General features: G+C 40.0%; 1 protein-coding gene across 3 annotated transcripts in view; it reads right to left on the reverse strand.

Annotated features, from left to right (window-relative positions):
• The window catches only part of rsrc1 (arginine/serine-rich coiled-coil 1), a 401,286-nt gene that overhangs the window by 309,955 nt on the left and 68,666 nt on the right, over nt 1–22,665 (reverse strand). For 2 of the 3 annotated variants that reach the window (XM_080185515.1, XM_080185513.1), the window contains one exon: nt 10,928–11,101. In XM_080185515.1, coding sequence (XP_080041641.1) covers nt 10,928–11,101 — 174 coding nt within the window. The remainder of the gene's footprint in view (nt 1–10,927; nt 11,102–22,665) is intronic. The other variant, XM_080185516.1, reaches the window with a different exon arrangement.

The following is a 22,665-nucleotide window of genomic DNA, read 5'->3' on the forward strand; positions in this document are numbered from 1 at the left end:
TGTGATTGTTAGGCACCTCGGGGCTGGGATATGTTATCAACCCCTTTAATCACATTTTAAGTTTATGTTTTACTTTGTCCTTAGTTCCAAGTGATTCCCGTCTTTTTGAGGGATGCCCTGTTTAATTTGTCCCTCAATTAATTTGATTTAGTTTATTTGTTTAGTCAAAAATATTGACTACTGGTAACCTTCACCCATGTCCTTTTTGTGAAACTACAACTTTCTAATCTTGTGTGGCCTACTGCTTTTTCTAGGTGATCTCCCAGGATGCACACTGGAGGTGGAGGTGAGCAGCTGTGATACATGCCCTGTTGTCTGTGATGCCCTCGGCAGCCGAGACTTGGAGGACCCCAGCCAACTTATGGATGACACCATTTCTGTACTACCCTGTTCATCTAGCTGGCCCTGAAATGCCCCAGTGTGAGGAAGAGGGAATCGGAAGGTCTTGTGACATCCGGAGTCTCCTGGGTAGAAAGTCCCAGCATGGGCTCGAGCCCTTCCTCCTCCCTTTGGGTGCCCAGAGATCCTGGGGACAATCCTTGGGATGCCAGGATAGCTGGCCTGAGCTCCAGAAGCTCTGGCGTCAGCTGGTTCTGCTAGTCCTGGAGGCCCAGAAGCATCTGTCCCATGGATTGTGATCCCTCAACCCTGGCCTGAGACTGGGCCAAGCACTGGTGCTCCTCCACTATAGCATTCTGTGAGCTAGCCAATCTCTGGAGACCCTCAACGTTAGCCCTCGGAGACTCGGCTAAGTTGTTGAGGCTAACAGCCAAGGCCTGTTGTGTCTCCTGAATGCCAACAAGAGTCCTAACCATGGCCAGCAGTGTCTCCAACATGCCTCCGCCATCCATGGCCACATGGGAGATGGAAGGTGGGGTGAGTGACCAGCAATGTCCAAAGGGGATAGGGGTGGTGGTGAGAGGCGGGGGGGTAGCAAGAGCGAGAGGTTAGCAATGTCTGTGGGGGGTTGAGGCCAGCGATCAATGCTGGGAGGATATTTTAGTGATCTTCCAGAGGTGTGAGCATGTGTGGGGTCCCGCTTATCATGCTGATTTCACCCTCTTTAGTGGGAATAGGTCCCACCCTCCGGTTTTTAAATAATAACCACGCTAGTGGTCTCTGCTGTGCACACAGCGTGGGAGATTTATTTCAGAAAACACACTGAAAAAACCAATGTGATTTACTCCAGTTTTCACGCAAATTCAATGCTTAGAATTTTTTTGGGAGAATTCCAGCCACGACCTTCACATTGCTTTTTCCCTTGACGTGATTAATTTCCACTCCCCAATTTCAGCCTCCAACAGTGATGGCACTTGCCCCCATTCTTCCAGGCCAGCATTTGACCTGCTCAGATCTCTCCTTCTCACATTCTTCATTGGAAAAGATGCTCTGTACCCTAGATCCCTATGCAAACCCACTTAATTATATCAATAACAGCATCATGTGTTAATTGAATATCAATTGTATTGAACTTTATATGATGAAGCTCACTGATCACATTTTTCAACAAGTGTGAATCACCCGGGTTCCTGGGGGAGTTTGAAGGTGAGGGAGGTTGGTGCAGGGCTGAGGACTCAATCATAAAAGAAATGAACACAGAAGGAGAGTGAAAATGTTTTATTGCCTCTTAGGTGCTTTTGTAAGAGGCATTTCAGAGACTGGAAAAGGTAATGGGATGTTTGAGAAAGCAGCTAGCCATTATGATCCAAGATAGAGCCAATCATATGGCAAATCAAAGTTCCACACAAAAAAAATACCAGGAAGCAAGCTTTAAAATCCTTCAAGGACAGTAATCCCAATATTGATCTAGAATAAAAATCGATCGTAATCCCAATACTTCTGCTTGGCATGCAATTGCATCACCATTGCTGAATTCCCCACTAACACCACCCTGCGGGTTACCATTGACCAAAAACTAACTTGATCAGTCATATAAATGTGACTGCAAGGACAGATCAGGAGTTGGGTATACTGTGGCAATGGCTCACATCTGGATTCCCCCAAAGCCTGTCCACCACATTCAAAGCACAAGTCAGGAGTATGTTGGAATACTTTCCACTTGTCTGGATAAGAACAGCTCCAGTGATACTCTTGCGGCCACCCAGGACAATGCAGTCCATTTGACTGGCACCCCACCCATCACCTTAACCATTTATACCTTCTACCATCCGCTGCAGTGTGTACATCAATAATTTGCATGGCTTCTTTGACAATACTTTCAAAACTCACGATCCCTTAGAAGTACTAGGACAGCAGGTGCATTGGACCACTATCACCCGCAAGTTCCCCAACACCCAGACTTGAATATATATTGCCATCCCTTCACTGTTTGAGTCAAGTAACTGGAATTTCTTCCCTGACAGCAGGGAGCTAGAGCTTCGTAAAGCTACACCCACAAAACCCACGAAAGATTGTAACTCAATAAAATCAACAGATTTTTTGCTGGACAAGGTTATAAAAGGATGTGCAGCCAAAGCAGCTGATGGAGTTAAGATACAGATCATGATTAATGAATGGTGGATCTGGCTCATAGGGCTGAATGGCCTGTTGCTACTCTATGGTCCTATCTTCCCCTCCACTGGCGTTAGTTTGTTTGGCTTCTAATTGCTACTTTTTTTTTGAACAGGGCCATAACATTTGCAATCTACCATGTCTAAGGAGGATTCAAAAATTCCACCATTACTCCTCCTCCTTCAGACATCATGCCATAAAGAGGTGATGGTGACCACTGACTCCCATTAGACTTGGCAAAAATACTATTATAGTGTGCCATTGCCTTGTGTCATATGGCTGACCAGAAAACTCCTGCTCTTAATGCCCGTCATTGGATGTATTGAAGCATTTACAGGCTGATAGTCAGCCTGTTTGGCCATATTAAGAATGCATCATCTAAGGCCATCAATTGCTGGAAAGGGGCGTGAAGTGGAGATGCCGGCGTTGGACTGGGGTAAACACAGTAAGAAGTCTGACAACACCAGGTTTAAGTCCAACCAATTTATTTGATAGTAAACTCACAAGCTTTCAGGGCTTGCCCTTCGTCAGGTGAATGACATCAAGTTTTTACAAAGATGCAATAAGGGGCATGAACCCAGAGTTTTGGTTGCAGAGGAAGGGTGTTGCTGCTGCAACACAATCCCTTCCATCATTGCTACCTTCAGTAATTCAGGATGGATTCCATCTGAACTGGATGACTTTTCTAATTTTGAGTACTACAGACCTTTAAAATATTGCCTCTGTGTCCAACTTAATCCCAACAAACATTGCTAAACCTTCTAACAACAATCTCTTCTATAAAGATTGATGTAAAGTACTCATTTAGTACTCAGCCTCCCTTTTAAGTAGATAGTCATATGTCAAACATACTTTAAGGAGTCTGAAAAAATGACCATAAAACCAAAAAAGTGAAATTAAAGCAAAAAAATTCACTTCTTTGACAACACTTTTAAAAAAATGCAAGTTCTCCCATTTTCATTTCTTAATTGCAAGCACGTCTCCAATTTGCCTCTTCCTCATCTTCCTCCTCCATATCAGAATTCAATAATCTCTCTTTATTTTCAATCGTATAGATAAGAGACTAAAATATAAAAGAAAGTTTTGTTCACCAGATCAGGACCAGGAAAAATTACAAATTTCATATATATACTGCATCACATGGTAGGATACCATATCACAGAAATAACTGAAACAAACTTTCATAAGATATGTATGGGTGCATTTCATTCTAATTGTTTCAAATAGGTGTCGATGCTCTATTGCACATACCTACATATCAAAAGTAAACATGGTATTTAACACTTCTATTGTTTTCATGTGACCCTGTCAAATGAAACAATGATTGTGCCATGTCAAAGGCATACTTCCTTCTTTCCAACAATTTACCCTTTTGCCTCTAGTGAAAGGCGACAAGATCTCTTTACAATGTGTCGTCTTTTTCAATAAATTTTGCATGAAAACGCGTTACTCAAGCACAAAGTTGCCTGCTGTCACATTGGAAGTGTGATAAATGTTTAATGAAAACAACACCACACAGCTTGGTGTCAGACAACAGAAATCACATAAGCTCGCTTTGATCTGAGCAGACACTTAAAAGAGGTTCTATGCATGCTTCATGCTGCAGAACTCTGTAACCTGTATGCTAATGATGTAAAATTAACATAATAACTTCCTGCATCATGGGATGGGGGGGGGGAGCTTGTGAAGGAAGGGGGGATGGGAGGGATGTGTGGGCTGTGGGGGGTGTGGGAGGGCAAGAGTATTCAAAAAGAGACAGGTTGATAGAGTTTAACATGCTATCAGACTGAAAATTTCTGAGTATTATTTGTTTAGAAAACACCCCGTCAAAAACAACAAAATGCAGATCAGTAACAGCGTAAGGCATGCACTGAAATTTTAATTCCAACTTGTCTCTGTACATCTTAACAGATATAAAACACATTAATCATCACATCAATTTCTGATCTGAACTACTATCATGTATTCTTCACAAACAAATGAATTCAATTTTGAGTAATATAATCATATAATATTTCTTGGTTTTGAGTTATTAGAATGGCTTCTCATAGTTTACTATAAACAGCAAGGAAAAATCAGCTAAATTCAGACAAGTATCTGTTGATTTGGAAAGGAAATTAGAGGTATTTAAGCTGTCAGGACACAGGTCCATTTTTCCCGACATGACTGTAGGCTTTCTTTGGGTGGTTTCCAAGTATTTAAATAATTTAAAAGCAAAAAACTGTTCAATTATTGCCCATAAACATATCAAGTAATCATCTTTGTTCAGTCTAGCTCTTGTACATTCCCGATGTCCCATAAATACTTATTTAGAGGCTGCTGTTTCTGGCAAGTGCCTGTTATGAGTTTAAAACAGTTTAAACACTGCTCATTCCTAAATTATTTCTTTAAAAAACATTCAGGAAGGTTTGTTAATGCAATTTATGCATGGTTTACCAAACTTCAGCATCCAAATCATATTGTTACCATCCAAGTTGGTGTAGACGGAGAGATCCCAGAATGGAATCCTGGCTCAAAAGACCATGACTTTTACTTTCCTTCAGAAAATGTGGAGGAGCAGAGTCTCAACACTGCTAATTAGTTTTAACAAGAAAAAAAAATGCATTAAGCATGAAAGGCTGGATTATGCTGCAATATTCCTTTACTCCCCAGCCCTGCCCTTACTCAGGTTAGCAAATATACACAGATTTTAAGATTAACTCAGATTACAAAGTACACCATAAACTACTATAGAACACAGTCCCAATTGTGATGATGTTGTGCCTATAAGAAGTGTATTTCATATCATGTTTCTGGTGAAGATTGTGTTTATACTTCAACTCTGTCCAACGATGCCGAATTGTCCACAACGGCAGCTCACATGTTGGACATGCAGAAGGTTAAGTGCTCCTAATTAATGGAGTGTTTGCTTTAATCTGGGCTTGTGTATTATTGTTATTCTTAGAGTTGTTCCCTGGAGTTTCAGAGTACGATTTGTTTAGGTTGGCAGGAAGAAAATCATGAGTGGGTGGAGCTAGGCTTACTGAGCGAGAGAGAAAAAAAATCAGGCAGCTGTTGTTTGAATTTGAAAAAAAGCAATAGCTCTTTTCCTTCTCTCTCTCTGGAAATTGAAGTCTGAGGACCTGCTAGAAAATATGTATCTCTCTACAGTTTTGCAAAAGGCAAGAGACGTTTTATCCCTCCCTTTCTCACTGCAGTACAACTGAGAGATAACAGGTCTTCCTTTAGAGGCTGTTGTCTGAGTGTCACAAGACAGGTGTCTCTCTGTGCCTCTGTCCAGAGGGGTTAAAAGGCTGGAGGACTAGGAATTCACACTAGCCTATGTGTCTTGCTAACTGATTCTTAAGAGGAATTTACATCTGTGAGGATATTGCTTAAATTGAAACTAACAGAAATAGCAAGCAGTTAAGAATTATACCTTGCTCTGTTTAAGTATTTCGACTGGTAACTGTTATACTAATTTTTTTTGCTATATTTGAACCAAGTTGTCAAATGAAGTTTGTTTTAATAAAAAAGTTCAATCATATCTGGAGCAAAGTGCCTTATGCTCATATTAATGCAAAAATCAAAAATAGTTGGGATCTCGGCTAACTTCATAATATATTGTGGAGTTTCTAAACTGGTCCCGAACAATTCGAGCATGCAGGTTGGCCATAGTCAAATACCCTCTTCATTCTGAACCCAAGCAAATGGCTATGAATTTCTCCCTAAAATCCCCTCCAAACGACTGTCATGAGAATTTCCAAACTCCACACCCCAAAAAAAACACACTTTAAATCTTCTTTCACAACAATGCATCTGCTAAGAAAAACCAAGCAGTGTGCCTTAATGACTATTGGCTGGTGGCTCTGACATCCATCATGATGAGGTGATTCAAAAGGCTCGTCATGGCACCAATCAATTCTAGCCTCCTGGACTAGCTGGATACACTACAGTTTGCCTATTGCCACAATAGGTCCACAGCAGACGCCACTTCCCTGGCACTACACTCAACCTTGGAAAACCTAGATAACAAGGACACCTATGTCAGACTCCTATTTATTGGCACAGCTCAGCCTTCAACATCATTATTCCCTCAAAACTCATCTCCAAACTCCATGGCTTAGGTCTTGGCACCTCCCTCTGTGACTTGATCTTTAACTTCCTAACTCACAGACCACGATCAGTAAGGATAAGCAACAACACCTCCTCCATAATCATCCTCAACACCCGTGCCCCACAAGGCTGTATTCTCAGCCCCCTACTATACTTATACACTATGACTGTGTGGATAAATTCTCCTCAACTCAATTTTCAAGTTTGCTAACGACACCACTAAAGTGCATCAGATCTCAAACAATGACAAGACAGAGTACAGGAATGAGACAGACAATCTGGTGAGCTGGTAGAGCAACAATAATCTCTCCCTCAATGTCAACAAAACGAAGGAGATTGTCATCGAGTTCAAGAGGTGTAAAGGAAAACATTCCCCTGTCTACATCAATAGAAACAAAGTGGAAAGGGTTGAAAGCTTCAAGTTTTTGGGTGTCCAGATCACCAATAACCTGTCCTGGTCCCCCTATGCCGACACTTCAGTTGAGAAAGCCCATCAATGCCTCTACTTTCTCAGAAGGCTAAGGAAATTTGGCATGTTAACTACGACTCTCATCAACATTTACAGATGCACCATAGAAAGCATTCTTTCTGGCTGTATCACAGCTTGGTATGGCTCCTTCTCTGCCCAAGACTAGAAAGAACTACAAAAGGTCGTGAATGTAGCCCAATCCATCACGCAAACCAATCTCCCACTCATTGACTCTGTCTACACTTATCACTGCCTTAGCAAAGCAGCCAGCATAATTAAGGACACTATGCACCCTGAACATTCTCTCTTCCACCTTCTTCCGTCAGGAAAAAGATACAAAAGTCTGAGGTCACTACCAACCTACTCAAGAACAGATTCTTCCCTGCTGATGTCAGGCTTTTAAGTGGACTTACCTTGCATTAAGCTGTTCTTTCTCTATACCTTAGGCACGACTGCAACACTACATTCTGCACTGTCTCGTTTCCTTCTCTATGAATGGTATGCTTTATCTGTATTGCATGCAAGAAACAATACTTTTCACTGTATGTTAATACATGTGACAATTATAAATCAAATCAAAGCTTTCCATTCGCAGTTTGCATCCCAAAATTCAATCCAAATTTTTCCAATTAGTCTTTCAAACAAAACTTCTGCTCCACTTTTAACAACAATTCTTGTAACTGGGTTTTACAACTCCACTATCAATTCCCAGGCTCCCTTAAGATGGCATCAAGCTTTTGATTTGCCTCTCAGGTCTGCTTTCCCACTTGAATTCTGGTTACTGCAACTATCTCTTTCACTCACAACACTTTGTCTGCTTTCCTTGAATTCTCCTCTGAAAGGTACTTTGTTCTCTGTGTTCTTAACTTCAGTCTTAAGGCATTCTTTCTGTCCCAATTCCCCCATTATATGGGCTGCATCCGGTTCTTCAGGAAGTCTGCCTCTTTGTAGCACCCTTGTGATGTCCAGCTTCTTCTGGCACTTATCTTCAACTTCAAATAAATTCAGCAAAAAACTAAAGTTAAATGCCTTCCTATCTTAAAAGGGCCTCCAGTTGTGAAGCAGCACCCACATGCTTCTGTTGGTGTACTCTTCACTCTGTACCCTCTCTAAGCACAACAGGAGAACAGTTGGAATTGAAACCAATCCCTGTGCATACAAACACTTTTGTCCAGCATGAATCTAACTATAGTTTTTAACTGGGCTCTGGAAAAGAGTCATTCAGACTCTCAAGGTTCGCTCTGTTTTCGGTCCAAAGATGCTGTTGAACTGCTGAGATTTTCCAGCATTTTCTGTTTTTGTTTCAGATTCCAGCATCTGCAATAATTTGCTTTTATGATAGTTCTTTCCCTTCCTTATACAGAAACGTTAAATTAAACTCACTTAAAACTATGCCTTATTTCTAAGTATAAATCCCTTAAAACTTTTGTTTTCTTAACAATATGGTTGAACATTTTGCAAAATGACAGAAGGAAATCATTACACACAGCATTATTTAATAGAGAAGAAAACTACTGGACTCATTGCATCTGCAATGGCTGTTTTCACAATCGTCCTGCAAATTGGTAATGTTCAATTATACATCAAATTCCTTTTTTGAAAGTTCTGACTGAATCAGCATCCATAACCCTTTCAAGTACTTCATTCCAGATAATAACTCACTGCATAAATAAACATATTTAATTTCCCAACTGGATTTTTGCCCATTATTTGGTTCCCGGCCCTCCCATCAGTGGAAAAAGTCCCAAACGACACAAGACCCCTCATTATTTTGAAAACCTCTATTAAATCTTCCCTTAATTTTCTCGCTGTAAGAATAAATCTATCCGCACTAATCTCTCCACATAACTGACGGCCTGATTCTACATCCTCCGAGAGGTTCTGATAACCTTCCTGGTGTGTAGTGCTCATAATTCGGCATGTAACCAGCTGAAACTTAACAATTGATTTCTGAATGTACAGCATAATTTTCTTGATTTTGCCAACACTGCCTCTATTAATAAAGTAAGAAGTCTCACAATACCAACATCTCACTTATTAACTTGCAATATCTCACTTACTGTCCTATCTGGAGGCAATACGCATCTCTTTAACCTATGCTTAATACTATCTCCTCTCACATTGTCTGCACCTTTAAGACTTGGTTAGCTGTAAAGACTTGCATTCTAATCAGTATTCTGTAAACTGAGTGTGTGCCTTTATATGTCCTGTTTGCGATCAGAACTCCCCACTCACCTGACGAAGCAGCTAGTGGCTTTTGCTACCAAATAAAGGACTTTAACATGATGTTGTGAGACTTCTTACTGTGATTTACCCCAGTCCAACGCAGGCATCTCCACATCATGTCTATTAATAAAATCAAGGATCTCATATGATTTTTTAAAATGCTTCTCAACTTCAATGATTTGTGAGTGTAAACTTCTAAGTCTCTTTCTCCCTGCGCCCCATTTAAAATTGTACTATTTAATTTATATTGCCTTACATCTGCCTGTTTTCTTCCAAACCACATCATGTGCAGAAAAATACAAAGATTCATGAAAAATGTTTTCCAAGTGACAAGTTGTTTTCATTCATGCACGAGATGTGGGTATCGCTGGCTAGGCCAGCGATTATTGCCCATCACTGAATACCCTTCCAAAGATGATGGTGAGCTGCCATCTCAAACTATTGAACTCCATGTGATATAGCTGCATCCACAATGCTGCTAGAAAGGGGGTTTGATCCAGTGACAGTGAAGGAGTTCCAAGTCAAGATGGTGTGTGTCTTGGAGGGGAATTTGCAGGTGGTGGTGGTTTTCCCATGTTTGGGCTGCCCTTGTACTTTTGAGTGTTCAAGGTTTTGGGTGTGGAAGGTACTGCCAAAGAAGCCTTGGTGAATTATTGCAGAACATCTTGTAAATAATGCACGTTACTGTCACTGTGTGTCGATGGTGAAGGAAGTAAATATTTAAGGTAGTAAAAGGGGTGCTGACCTTTTATGGATGCTGTTGAGTTTCATGAATGTTATTGGAGCTGCGCTCACCCATGCAAGTGGAGAGCATTCCACCACACCCCTGACTTGTGTCTTGTAGATGATGGGCAGGCTTTGGGAGTCAGGTGGTCATTTACTCTCCGTAGACATTCCAGCCTCTGAAGTGCTCTTGTAGCCACAGCATTTAAACGGCTGGCTCAGTTCAATTTCTGGTGAACGGTAATCCCCAAGCTATTGATAGAGGGGAATTTACTGATGGTAATGCCATTGAATGTCAAGAGGAGATAGTTAGATTCTCTCTTGATGGAGATAGCCATTGACTGGCACTTGTGAGCCACAAATGTTACCTGTTATTTGTCATCTCAAACATAGATATTGTCCTGGTCTTGTTGCATGTGAACACACTGCTTTGCAAATGTGCAATCAACAAACATCCCCTACTTACGAAGGAGGAAAGTTCATTGACATAGCTTCTGAAGATGGTTGGGCCTAGAATATCAACCTGATGAATTCCTGCAGTGACCTATCAGGCATACACAGTATTATCAAGCAGATTGTAACACAATGGCTTGGAAACTTGTGACATGAAGGTGAAGCTGGTAGCAAAAATAAAATTGCTACATTTAACCACATATATATTAATGCTCCACAAACCATTTGAACTGTGCAGCTCAGATTTGTACAGATATAATCAAAACAGTTTAACATGCAATACCATCAATTTCTACACGCAACACTAAACAAGTATGTGAATAAACTATTTTTGCAAATACTTCTGAGTGAGGAATATCTGATGATAAACAATAGAACAATAGTCTATATACATTACCTAACAAGACCATTTTAAATCGAAAACCATGATAGCCTACAATTATTTCTTACCCTTTATCGCACCGTGATTCCCTTTGTTTTTCTTTCTCCCGGTCCCTTTCTCGCCCTTTGTCTCTGCCTTTACGTCTTTCCCTATCTCGCGATCTGCTGCGGCTGTAGCTTCGTCTGCGGCTTGATCGTTCACTGCTTCGGCTGTGGGACCGTTGCCGATGTCTCGTTCTTGAACTATTGTGAAAGTATTGAACACATTAATACGCATTCTCTCTTCTTTGTTCTAGACATTTAAAAGAGAAATTCAATTTTTCCTCGATAACTTTCAGGCAAAGGCACTCAAATGATTCATGTCGCTAAAAAAAACTATTTGCCAACAATTTCCCAAAGACTAAATCTTCAACCTCATCCAGTCATGAAAGCCATTACAATGATTTGACGATGGCTGATGAAAGTATATCAATAAATAAAATATTTTCTCCAATAAGGAGAAGAAAACTGTGGATGAATCACATTAGGTTGAAACTGATTTCAGATGCATCCTAACAAACTGTTTAAGCATTATATCAATACAGGCCTGGGAACAGGCCAGGTGCCCATTTTCTTGCAATAGGAAGTAATACGTGAATGATGAAGGCTGTTTCTTAATGTCCAAGAATGATTAACACAGAAACATAGAAAAACTACAGCACAGTATATTTTGGTTTTTGCCCCATGAAGCAATGCCCTGGTAATTCTCAAGATGTTTGCTTCCAACTATGGAGCAACAGGAAAAGAAATGAGAGTACAGTTGTTCAAGTGTTCATCTTGCTATCATTTTTTTGTTTCCTCTCAGGCTCCAGATTTGTAGCTGCTGTAAGGCTATCCAAGAGTACTGAAACCCATATTATCTTCCTGTCTACATAGCTGACATACCATGTATTGCATCTTTAGGAGCTTTTAGCTTGTCACACTGCTGATCAATCTTTATACTCTTTCTACTTCAGGACAACAATTTGCATTTATATAGCACATTTAAGTAACAAAACATTCCAAAGTCCTTCAAAGTTGAGGCAAAACCGAAGAATCACTGAATCATACAATGATTACAACACAGACGGCCATTCGGCTCTTCCAGCTCGTGCCAACTCTCTAGAAGAGCAATTTAGCTAGTACCCCTCTTTCGCAATAGTCATATTGTTTTTCTCATCCAATTTTCTTTTGAAAGACATAATTGAGTTGACCTCCACCACAAGTAGAGCGGCACAATGGTCAGCACCGCTGCCTGACAGCGCCAGGGATCTGTTTAATTCGTGCCCTGGGTGATGATCTGTATGGATTTTATACATTCTCCCCTTGCCTGCGTGAGCTTCCTCCCGTTGCTCTGCTTTCCTCCCACAGTCTAAAAATATGCAGGTTGGATGGATGGTAAATATGTGGGATTACGGGAAAAGGGCCTGGGTAAGATACTCTGTCAGAAAATCAGTGCTGAACCAAATGGCCTCCTTCTGCAATGTAGGTATTCTATGAATCCACCAATTTCTGACACAGAACGTTTTTTCTCACATTGGTTTACAGTGAATGGCAAGAGAACCAAAGGCAATGTCCTCTAGTTTTCGACTTTTCAATCGGGGGAACGTTTTCTCCCTATCTACTCCATCTAGATCCCCAATGATTTTGAACACTTCTATTAAACCTTCTTTCAATCTTCTTTTCACTCAGGAAAACAATCCAAGCTTCTTTAATCTATGCCGTAACTGAAGTTTCTCATCCTTGGAATCACTCTCCTAAATCTTGTCTGTACCCCCTTTAATGCCTTGGAACACAGAACATAGAAAAACTACAGTGCAAACAGGCTCTTCGACCCACAAGTTGCACCGATGATATCTCTACCTACTAGGCTTACCTATAACCCTCAATCCTATTAAGTCCCATGTACTCATCCAGAAGTCTCTTAAAAGACCCGATCGAATTTGCCTCCACCATCACCGACAGCAGCCGATTCCGCTCACCCACTACCCACTGAGTGAAAAAACTTAGCCCTGATATCTCCTCTGTACCTACTCCCCAGCACCTTAAACCTGTGTCCTCTCGTAGCAACCATTTCAGCCCTGGGGAAAAGCCTCCGAGTATTCACCCGATCTATGCCTCTCAACATCTTATACACTTCTATCAGGTCACCTCTCACCCTTTGTCTCTCCAAGGAGAAAAGTCCGAGCTCCCTCAACCTATTCTCATAAGGAATGCCACCCAATCCAGGCAAAATCCTTATAAGTCTCCTCTGCACCCTTTCAATAGCTTCCACACCCCTCCTGTAATGAGGTGACCAGAACTGAGCACAGTACTCCAAGAGGGGTCTGACAAGGGTCTTATAAAGCTGCAGCATTATCTCCCGACTCCTAAACTCAATCCCTCGCTTGATGAAGGCCAGTACACCATACACCTTCTTTAACCACATCCTCTACCTGTGAGGCCGATTTAAGAGTCATATGGACCCGGACCCCAAGGTCCTTCTGATCCTCTACACTGCTAAGAGTCTTACCTTTGATATTATACTCCTTCATCCCATTTGACCTGCCAAAATGGACCACTACCATTTATCCGGGTTGAAGTCCATCTGCCACTTCTCCACCCAGGCTTGCATCCTATCTATGTCATGCTGCAACTTCTGACATCCCTTCAAACTATCCACAACACCACCAACCTTCATGTCATCAGCAAACTTACCAACCCAACCCTCCACTTCCTCATCCAGATCATTTATGAAAATTACAAACAGCAAGGGTCCCAGAACAGATCCCTGGGGCACTCCACTGGTGACCGACCTCCATGCAGAAAAAGACCCATCTACAACCACTCTCTGCCTTCTGTGGGCAAGCCAGTTCTGGATCCACAAGGCAACAGCCCCTTGGATCCCATGCCATCTCACTTTCTCAAGTCTTGCATGGGGGACCTTATCGAACGCCTTGCTGAAGTCCATATAAACCACATCTACTGCTCTTCCTTCATCAATGTGTTTACTCACATTTTCAAAGAACTCAACCAGGCTCGTAAGGCACGATCTGCCTTTGACAAAGCCGTGCTGACTACTACTGAGCATACTAAACTTCTCTAAATGTTCATAAATCCTGTCCCTCAGAATCTTCTCCATCAACTTACCAACCACTGAAGTTAGACTCACAGGTCGGTAATTTCCTGGGCTATCCCTATTCCCTTTCTTGAATATAGGAACCACTTTATTACCTTCCTACAGGATAGTACCCAGAATTGGACACAATTCCCCAAATGAGGTCAAGTCAATGTTTTATAAAGGTTCATCAGAACTTTCTTGCTTTTGCACTCAATGCCTCTATTTGGAAAGCCTAGCATCACAAGTGCATTTTTAGCCACTTTCTCAATGATGTGTGCACATACATCTGCAGGTCTTTTTGTTCCTGTCTTCACTTTAGAATTGAGTCCTTTATTTTATAGCGTCTTTTTCCTTTGGCCAAAACTATTATTTTACACTTCTCTACATTAAACTTAAGCAGTCATGTCAGTTCCTTGCACCAGTCCCTTTGAAGTCTATCACAACCCTCCTTGCAATGCTTCTAAGTTTCAAAATTCCATCTGAAAATGTTGAAATTGTGCCCTGTACACTTCAGGCTAAGTCATTAATATTCATCAACAAAAGTAGGAATCTTCATACCAACTCCAGGGGAAGTCCACCATATACTTGACTCCAGTCTGAAAAACAACCACTCACCACTACTCTGTTCCCTGTCACTCAGCAAACTTTGCATCCATTCACACACTTTCCCTTTTATTCCACAGGCTAACATCAATGTGGCATTTGCAAATACCTTTTGGCAGTCCATCAGATTAACCATATAGCCCTCATCAATTTACTCTGTTGCATCATCAAAAAAAATCAATCAAGTTGGTTAACATTATGTATTGCTAACAAATCTGAGCTCTCTCCTTAATTATCCACTCATGTCCAAATGATTGTTAATTTTGTCCCAGATTATCACTTTTATAAGTTTTCCCATCACCAAGGATAATCTGATTGGGCAGTAATTGCAGAGTTTATTCTTACATCCTTCTTTGGGACAAGGGCTTTTTATATTTGTAACTCTCCAGTCCTCTAGCACCAAGTCCGTATCTCAAAAGGTTGGGAAGATTTTGGTCAATGCCTTCACAATTGCCATACTTCTGGTCCTGGTGACATCAATCTTAAGTACAGCCGGCCTATGCATTACCTTCTCTTTCTCAATTTTTATCCCATCCAATGTCACGGATGCCTCCTCTTTCACTATGACCTAAGCAGTATCTTCTTCCTTAGTGAAAACAAATGCAAAGTGCACATATAGTGCCCAATACCTTCACGTGTAGGTCCCCAATTAGGATAGGACTCAGGGAGACTCTGTTCGACAGCTAAGTCAAAAAGTGTTTACCAAGGCCATCTGCATTTCATAACCCAGGCTAGCCAATTTGAGTCTGCTCATCTACCAAGACAACGGGTGCCACAACCTTCCTTTCAAGTCTTAATGGTTTGAGATTTTAAAAAACCTTGGGGACTCAGACAAAGGCTGCATGTCCTTTTTCAAAGACGTGGAGAGATGGGAGTCCTGTGACATGGATCTTTTGGTGGCTCAGCTGTTCGAGGGGGTACAAAGAAAACAGGAAGAGCAATTTGTCGCATCTCTTCCTCTTACACTTTCACTGTTAATGCCCCCAATAATGTAGTCCTTTATAAAATCTTAATTTCTTCCTGAAGCATGATTTAAGGAAGATAACTTTCTAAAAGTATATACAAGAAAAATAATGAAGTTATAAAAGCAATTCTAATAACCCAATATCCTGTTTACTCGTCAACAGAAATACAAATATAGTTGCTGCCAAACTAAATCCAATTTAATTTATGATCTAAACTTACTGAACACTCTGATCTCAAATAGTCCTAGTATGAAATGAACCACTTTTTGCCTTATTATGGCAGGAGCAATTCAAAAATGATGTTAAGTAAACATTTAGCAAATTTGCTGCTCTGCCTGTTCTTATTTAAACACATCTTCCTTAATATGCTGAATGTCGTCATTCCAAGTCTAATATAACCACAACTTCAAATTAATAGGTCGCAATGAAAATAATCCACACACTCTGGCTCATACAAGATGCCAAGATAAAGGCATCAAGATACATTAGCAGTAAATATATATTAAGTGAGCACTGCACAAAATATCATTATGAACCAGGGTTACAGCGAACTTCAATATGTGGAAAGACATTGTCGAGAAAGCTGGGATGGACAGCAAACTACCAAGATTAATAAACATTTAGCATAGGTTACTTCATGAAATGTGATAACCAACAGTGCTATTGAAGTTGCAATTACAAAGAAATGGATGCTTCCAAGCAGACGCATCTTTTGAAAGGAGTTCAAATTTTCTTTAAAGTAGTAATGCATACCTGATGCCTGTAAGCAGTCAAAAAGAAATGCTAAGAAAATCTGACATACAAGGTGTAATAGGTTGGGACCAATGTCCAAGAGGCCTGCAGAGAAGCTCAAGTTTGAAGCTGACTCACCACCACCTTTTCAGGGGACAATGAGGGCCAAGTCATAAATGCCAGCCTTAACAGCAATGTAAGGAGTCTCACAACACCAGGCTAAAGTCCAACATATTTATTAGGAATCACAAGCTTTCAGAGCGCTGCTCCTTTCTCAGGTGTTACCGAATGAAGAATGGAAGTTTTCCACATCTTGGGAATTGCAAGCATGAGCTTGATTAATAATTCCCTTCAGCTGACAGTGTGATGGCTCAGGAAAAATCAACTCATGTAGAGCCTTCTGAAATAAGCTAAAGCTTCTCAATAAAAAAAAGTAATGGAGGTCAAAGAAACAAAAATAGACAGTTTTATGTTTGTCTAATATTATTAATTTAATATGTAATTTTCTATTGTTTTACATTAGAAATTTTACTTTGACTATCAGATATTTGAGTTTGTGACAACTGGCAGAGGGAAGGTTTTATGAAACCATTTTACGCTGAGAAGTTTGGTTTCTACTTAAAGAGAATACATTTCAATCACTTTCAACAGCTACAAATTTCTGATTTGTACTTGTTATGAACGTGAAATTAAAACTCATTTGGTAAAAGTATAAGGAAATTGTGGGCACAGGTGAAGGAGGGCGACATTGTGGCACAGATGTTAGCACTACTGCCTCATTACTGTTGTCCGTGTGGAGTTTGCACATTTTCCCGTGTCCACTTGGGTTTCCTCCAGGTGCTCAGTTTTCTCCCACAGTCCAAAAATGTGCAGGTGAAGTTGATTGGCCATGCTAAATTGCCCCTTAGTGCCTCAAAATGTGTAGGTTAGCGGGATTAGCAGGGTAAATATGTAGGGTTATGGGGATAGGGTCTGCGGAACTTGCTCTTTTGGAGAGTCAATGAAGACTTAATGGGCTGAAAGGCCTGCTTCTGCATTGCAGGGATTTTAAGAATCTACGTGCAATACTGACAGAGTGACACCAAGTCTGATAGATAGGAAATGTTATTCCACTTTTCTACAGTTTTACCATTTTTGAATTACGATATGGTCATTTTTGTTTAGCTAAAATTTCAAGCATGTTTAGATTATTACATCTGATTGTTTTTCTTTCATTAGGCTGTTTAAAACTTCAAATGTTTAAAACTTAAAAAACTCATGTCTCAGTTCCAATATACAGAATACTAATGGCAGAGCTCTATGGACATCAATGGTCAGGCAATACGATTCCTTTAAGTGCACACGTTACAAACTATATCTAAAACAAAACACTACGGTTCTTCAGAGTTGAAGTTTTCTGAAAGGACTCTCATGGGTCATATATATGGTTCAGGTGAAGCCATGAAGCTTGAACTATGGGAAAGAAAAACCTGAGTGGGTGTTCAGGGGTGCCATGTTGACCTTCACTTTAACCACTTGTATTTTCAAAACTCACCTCATGAAGCAAGTTCACCTGGTTCTAGGTAGTTTTCTAAAAGGGATATAATCAAATTAAATTTTAATTGAAAGACTACATTTTTCACAGTAAAATCAGTCATTCAAGGCCACTTCATGTTATGTCATTATGTAGCTTTGATTAAATACCGAATGTACACAGCAGACATTGAATGTCTCAATCCACAAGGAAGTTGCTTTTTTGCAAAACATTGCAGTTAGATATCAATTTCAGGGGAACAGTGTGATTAATTGAGAACTGTTCAAGGAGGCAATGTACAAAAAAACAAAAAAAAACCTTAATTCAACATATAAATGAAAGATTGCTTCCATTCTATTTAACAGGTTTAATAATCTCTTCAGTTAAAAAAAAATACCTGAGCTGGATCACAATATCATCCCTCCTCCAACTATTTTTCAGCTAACCTAGTTAATCTTCCTAATGTACTGTCCATTTCCCCACTAAACTGTCAATAAAGTAATCACTGCCACACAACCGCAGACACCAGCTTATCTCCAATGACCCACAACATGCATGGATACAAAGCTGAACCAGACCACAGATGATTGGGTTAATAGGACTGACAGTATCACAGCTGATGCTGTCACAAATTTTCAACAAACACCAACTACAGATGCTACCAAGGTTGTTAGGATATGATATGGTTTTGCTATCTAAAGTATTCTGGAAACTTACTGCATATCATAACTAAATATATACGCCCTTTACCCGAAATAATGTTAACCTGTAACTCAACATGTGTGGGCAAGCAGTACAAATAACATGATTTGTCATTTAGCAAATACAGTTGTAGACTGTTTTTGCTTCCAATAAAAGACAAACCTACATGAATTATGCAACAGAATTCTAGCAACTGTTAAATTAAGTCTCAAATTGTGTAGTCTACTTTGACTGATTAGTTCATTACAAAATGTTAGGTACTAAAAACTTGAAGCATTCAGAAAAATATTTTGGTCAGTATTTTTCATATTGCTTTTGCTTAACAGATCCTCTGCAAAATTCCAATTTTCCTGTTGAGAAATTATAGTATAGTTCACTATCAACAGGTTATTCCATAGTAATTTTAAAAAACTAGGATTTATTGGAAATCAGAAATCTTATAACTGTATTGATTTGCAGCATTAGAAATTAAAAAACAAATATTTTTTTAATGGCAGTATTTGTACAGCATTGATGGAAAATGCATCCAAGTACACATTGATTCACATTCAGCAAGTCCAAAGTCAGGTCCTGAACTGAAATCAGTGTGTAGCCATGCCCATGCACACCACCATTATTGCAGAATGGAGTACATTCCAGCCAGAATAAACAGCCATAGTCGTAACAGGAATAAACAAAAAACGCCCAATCAAGGGCCTTGGTATCAATAAAAAGAAAACAGCGCTGCTGTCTTAACATTTGTATACCGTTGCTTCTGTACGTTTGTTGCTCTTCAACTCAATTGCAAACCACACAGGCAATGAACACTTTACACAAATACAATCCATGGCAAAACAATGCTATAAAGGACTATTACAAATGAACCCTTTTCTCATCAGTCGATTATTTTGGTAAAGGAAGGTGACGATAATGTCACCAAATAAGAAAATGCTGGAAAATCTCAGCAGGTCTGGCAGCATCTGTAAGGAGAGAAAAGAGCTGACGTTTCAAGTCCAGATGATCCTCTGTCAAAGCTAAAAGCATAGAAAGTGGGAGATATTTATACTGCTGGGCAAGGGAATGAAAGATGAGTCATTGTCACAGAAACCAGGGGAAAAAACTGCTAAAGGCTGTCCAGAGAATAAAAGGCAGAATTGGCCAAATGGCAGGGAAGCTAAAATGAAAACATATGTGTGAAAAGTAGGGGGAAGAGTGGGGTGGGAGTGGAAGAAAAAAAAAGAAAAACAATAAAGAAATAAAAGGTAGGCAACGGTAAAAAATTAAATAAAATAGAATGAAAACAAAAGGAGTCAAAGTGGAGTACAGCAAATCATCTGAAGTTGTTGAATTTGAAGGATTCGAAGATAATGTCACCCCATCTAATCTCTTGATGGAATGCACACAGATGCAGTTTAGTTAAATCACCATTGCATGAATAAAAGGCTGTACAAAACTTCTCTCATTGATCACAATGAAGTATTTTTTGAGAGTAAATATTACATCATGTATACTTAAATTTGACACTTTGCAAAGGATCAAGGCTGTGCAACTTTCCTGCCAGTACTTGGCTAATAAAGTCTGTACCCTGATGACATGCTGCACATTGCCACTTTGCAATATTGTTAGTTAATAGATTATAGTATTGCTGTAGACAATGATGATACTTCAATCTCGCCCTTCCAGAATGTCAAAACTTCCAATCATCACAATACAGTGTTTAGCATTTCCTTAAATAAGTTCAGTCATCCAGTTTTGAGCACTCTTGCTGTATCTCTGTAGTCCAGCCTCACAATTCAAAATATCTGCACCCCTCCCAAATTTGGCCCCTTGAGCATCCCTGATTTTAATAATTGCATAATTAGTGGCCATGTCATCAGCTGTCAAAGCTTGAAACTCTAATTCCTTTCCTAAATCTGTCTATCCCTTTTACGACATTCATTAAAACATAGCTCCAAGATTTTACTCATCTGTTTGATGATACTCAAAGACCAATAGCTTTGTAAAAAGGGATGAATTTTCTAATAACCAATGGAAATAAACCAATGGGCAAAATTTCATTCACGTCTTTTACTGTAACAAACAAACTTAGTTCAACATAGACCAAACATTAACTCACAGGGAACAAATACAAAAATATTAAAAAACTAATTAATGCAACTGAAATATGTTTTGCAAAATGTTTTTACTTTATGCTGTTTCCAGAAGTTATATAGCCATAAAGGAGCAGTCTGCACAGTTACTCCCAATCTCCCCAACATGTTATGTCAAAACTTCTAGTGTCCTTTGGTAATCACTCCACTCTGCCCATGTCTTCCAAGACGTCGTCATCACTAGTACCATGCACCTCAACAAATCCCTCTTTTCCTCAAGTCACCACCACCGTTATGATCCAGCACCAGAATCTTTAAACAATTTACTCAGCTCTGGTAAAACTGTTTTGTATTGAGAACTTTACTTGAGTTCCCCACTATTTCTTACAGAACACAATCTGCTCAAGGGTGAGCTCCAATTCATTGCCTCTCCATATCTCAATATTAGCTGGCCTTTGTTCTGTGAGGTACTACAAAAGGTGCTAAAACTGCCACTTGACACCTCAGTGACTTCTGTTCCCATGGCAGCCAGATCATAAGGGCATTTCTCTTAAGGGTTTATCAGGAATTCACCATCCCCTTCTCAGAATTGTCTGCTTCAGTTTGAGTTAAAGGTGCATTTTAAAACACTATCATCTTGTAAAGCTAAAAAATCTTGTGGCTCAATATCAAATTGTCCTTTATAATGCTTAGCAAAAAGCAGGGTGACCAACAATCCTGGATTTTCTGGATCTGTCCCATAATTTGACTTTTTATCTCTCACATTTATCCAGGAAGACCTGATTTATGTTTCGTCTCAGATTTCTTTGGTTTCCACATAGAATCCCTAGTGCAGGAGGCCATTCAGCCTATCGAGCCTGCACTAACAACAATCCCACCCAGGCCCTATCCCCACAGTCCCACGTATTTACCTTTTAATCCCTCTGACACCGAGGGGCAATTTCACATAGCCAATTCACCTAACCTGCACATCTTGCATGTCTGTGCGTGCACGCTATGCTGATGTACATATGCAGGCCTTAGCCCACACAGCCAGAGGGGAGTCGAGGAAGCCGGCATTCTCCTCTGACAATAATTTGGCTTTAACAAGCGGATAGATTTGGGCTGTCCAGTGGTAGGGTTCTTAATTAGGTTTGTGGCAGGGTAGCTCATGCATAAATCAAGGCCTAATTATCCCAATCCCACCTGTTCCCAAGATCTCACCGCCACCTTCACACCTCCACCTCCTTACCCCTCCCAAAAATCTCAACACCCTGCCCCAATGGGAAAGTATGCCTTATTTTTTTCCCAAGAGTTGGTCACCTATATGAAGAGCCTTATTATGTTGAAGGTGCTATATGAAAAAAAAAAGTACTGTTGTTGACCTATTCCAGTTTCAGATCACTTGCTATGTTTGCAGTATCTGCCAACAGAAAAGTAACCAATATGCAAAATAAAATTACTGCATGTGAAATTGCACGCTAAGGAATTATATAACTAAAGCTTCAGTGAAGCTAAGGGATTATATAAAATGCCTAAATGGCTAAGGCATTATATAAAAAAAGCAAAATATTGCACATGCTGAAAGCTCTGATGAAGAGCCAAAGGTCAACTCTGATTTCTCTCCTCATAGATGTTGCCGGATCTGCTGAGTTTTTCCAGCAATGTCTCTTCTTGCCTTAGCTATTATATATTTGCTTATCTTTTTTCCCTCATTTTTTCTCTTTAAATGTCTATTACATCAGTACAGTCTCTTCTTAAGCTACTTTTTTTCAAAACTGAAGCAGCAAAATCTCATACTCTTCACCTCCAATACCAAGGACCTGCATCTGCACTGCCTCAAAGGCTTGGATGCTACCTTAAATTGTAGTGACAATAACGATATGCAGTAGTCAGATGTGACCAGGATATTGTGAAACATCAACATTACCTCTGGGAATTTGAATTCAAATAATTTGCCAGTGTAGCCAATTTGCTCTGTTCACATAAGGTGTCAAATAATAGCCCTTGACAAATACAAATCCATCCAAAAAATGCATTTCCCTCCTGATTTTTATTCCAAAATGCAATCTCTTAAATGTACCCACAGTGAACTTCATTTGATTCTGATCAGCCTAGACAGAACT

This window comes from Carcharhinus amblyrhynchos, chromosome 3, assembly GCF_965287045.1.
Source record: "Carcharhinus amblyrhynchos chromosome 3, sCarAmb.v2.hapA, whole genome shotgun sequence".
Classification (NCBI taxonomy): Eukaryota; Metazoa; Chordata; class Chondrichthyes; order Carcharhiniformes; family Carcharhinidae; genus Carcharhinus; species Carcharhinus amblyrhynchos.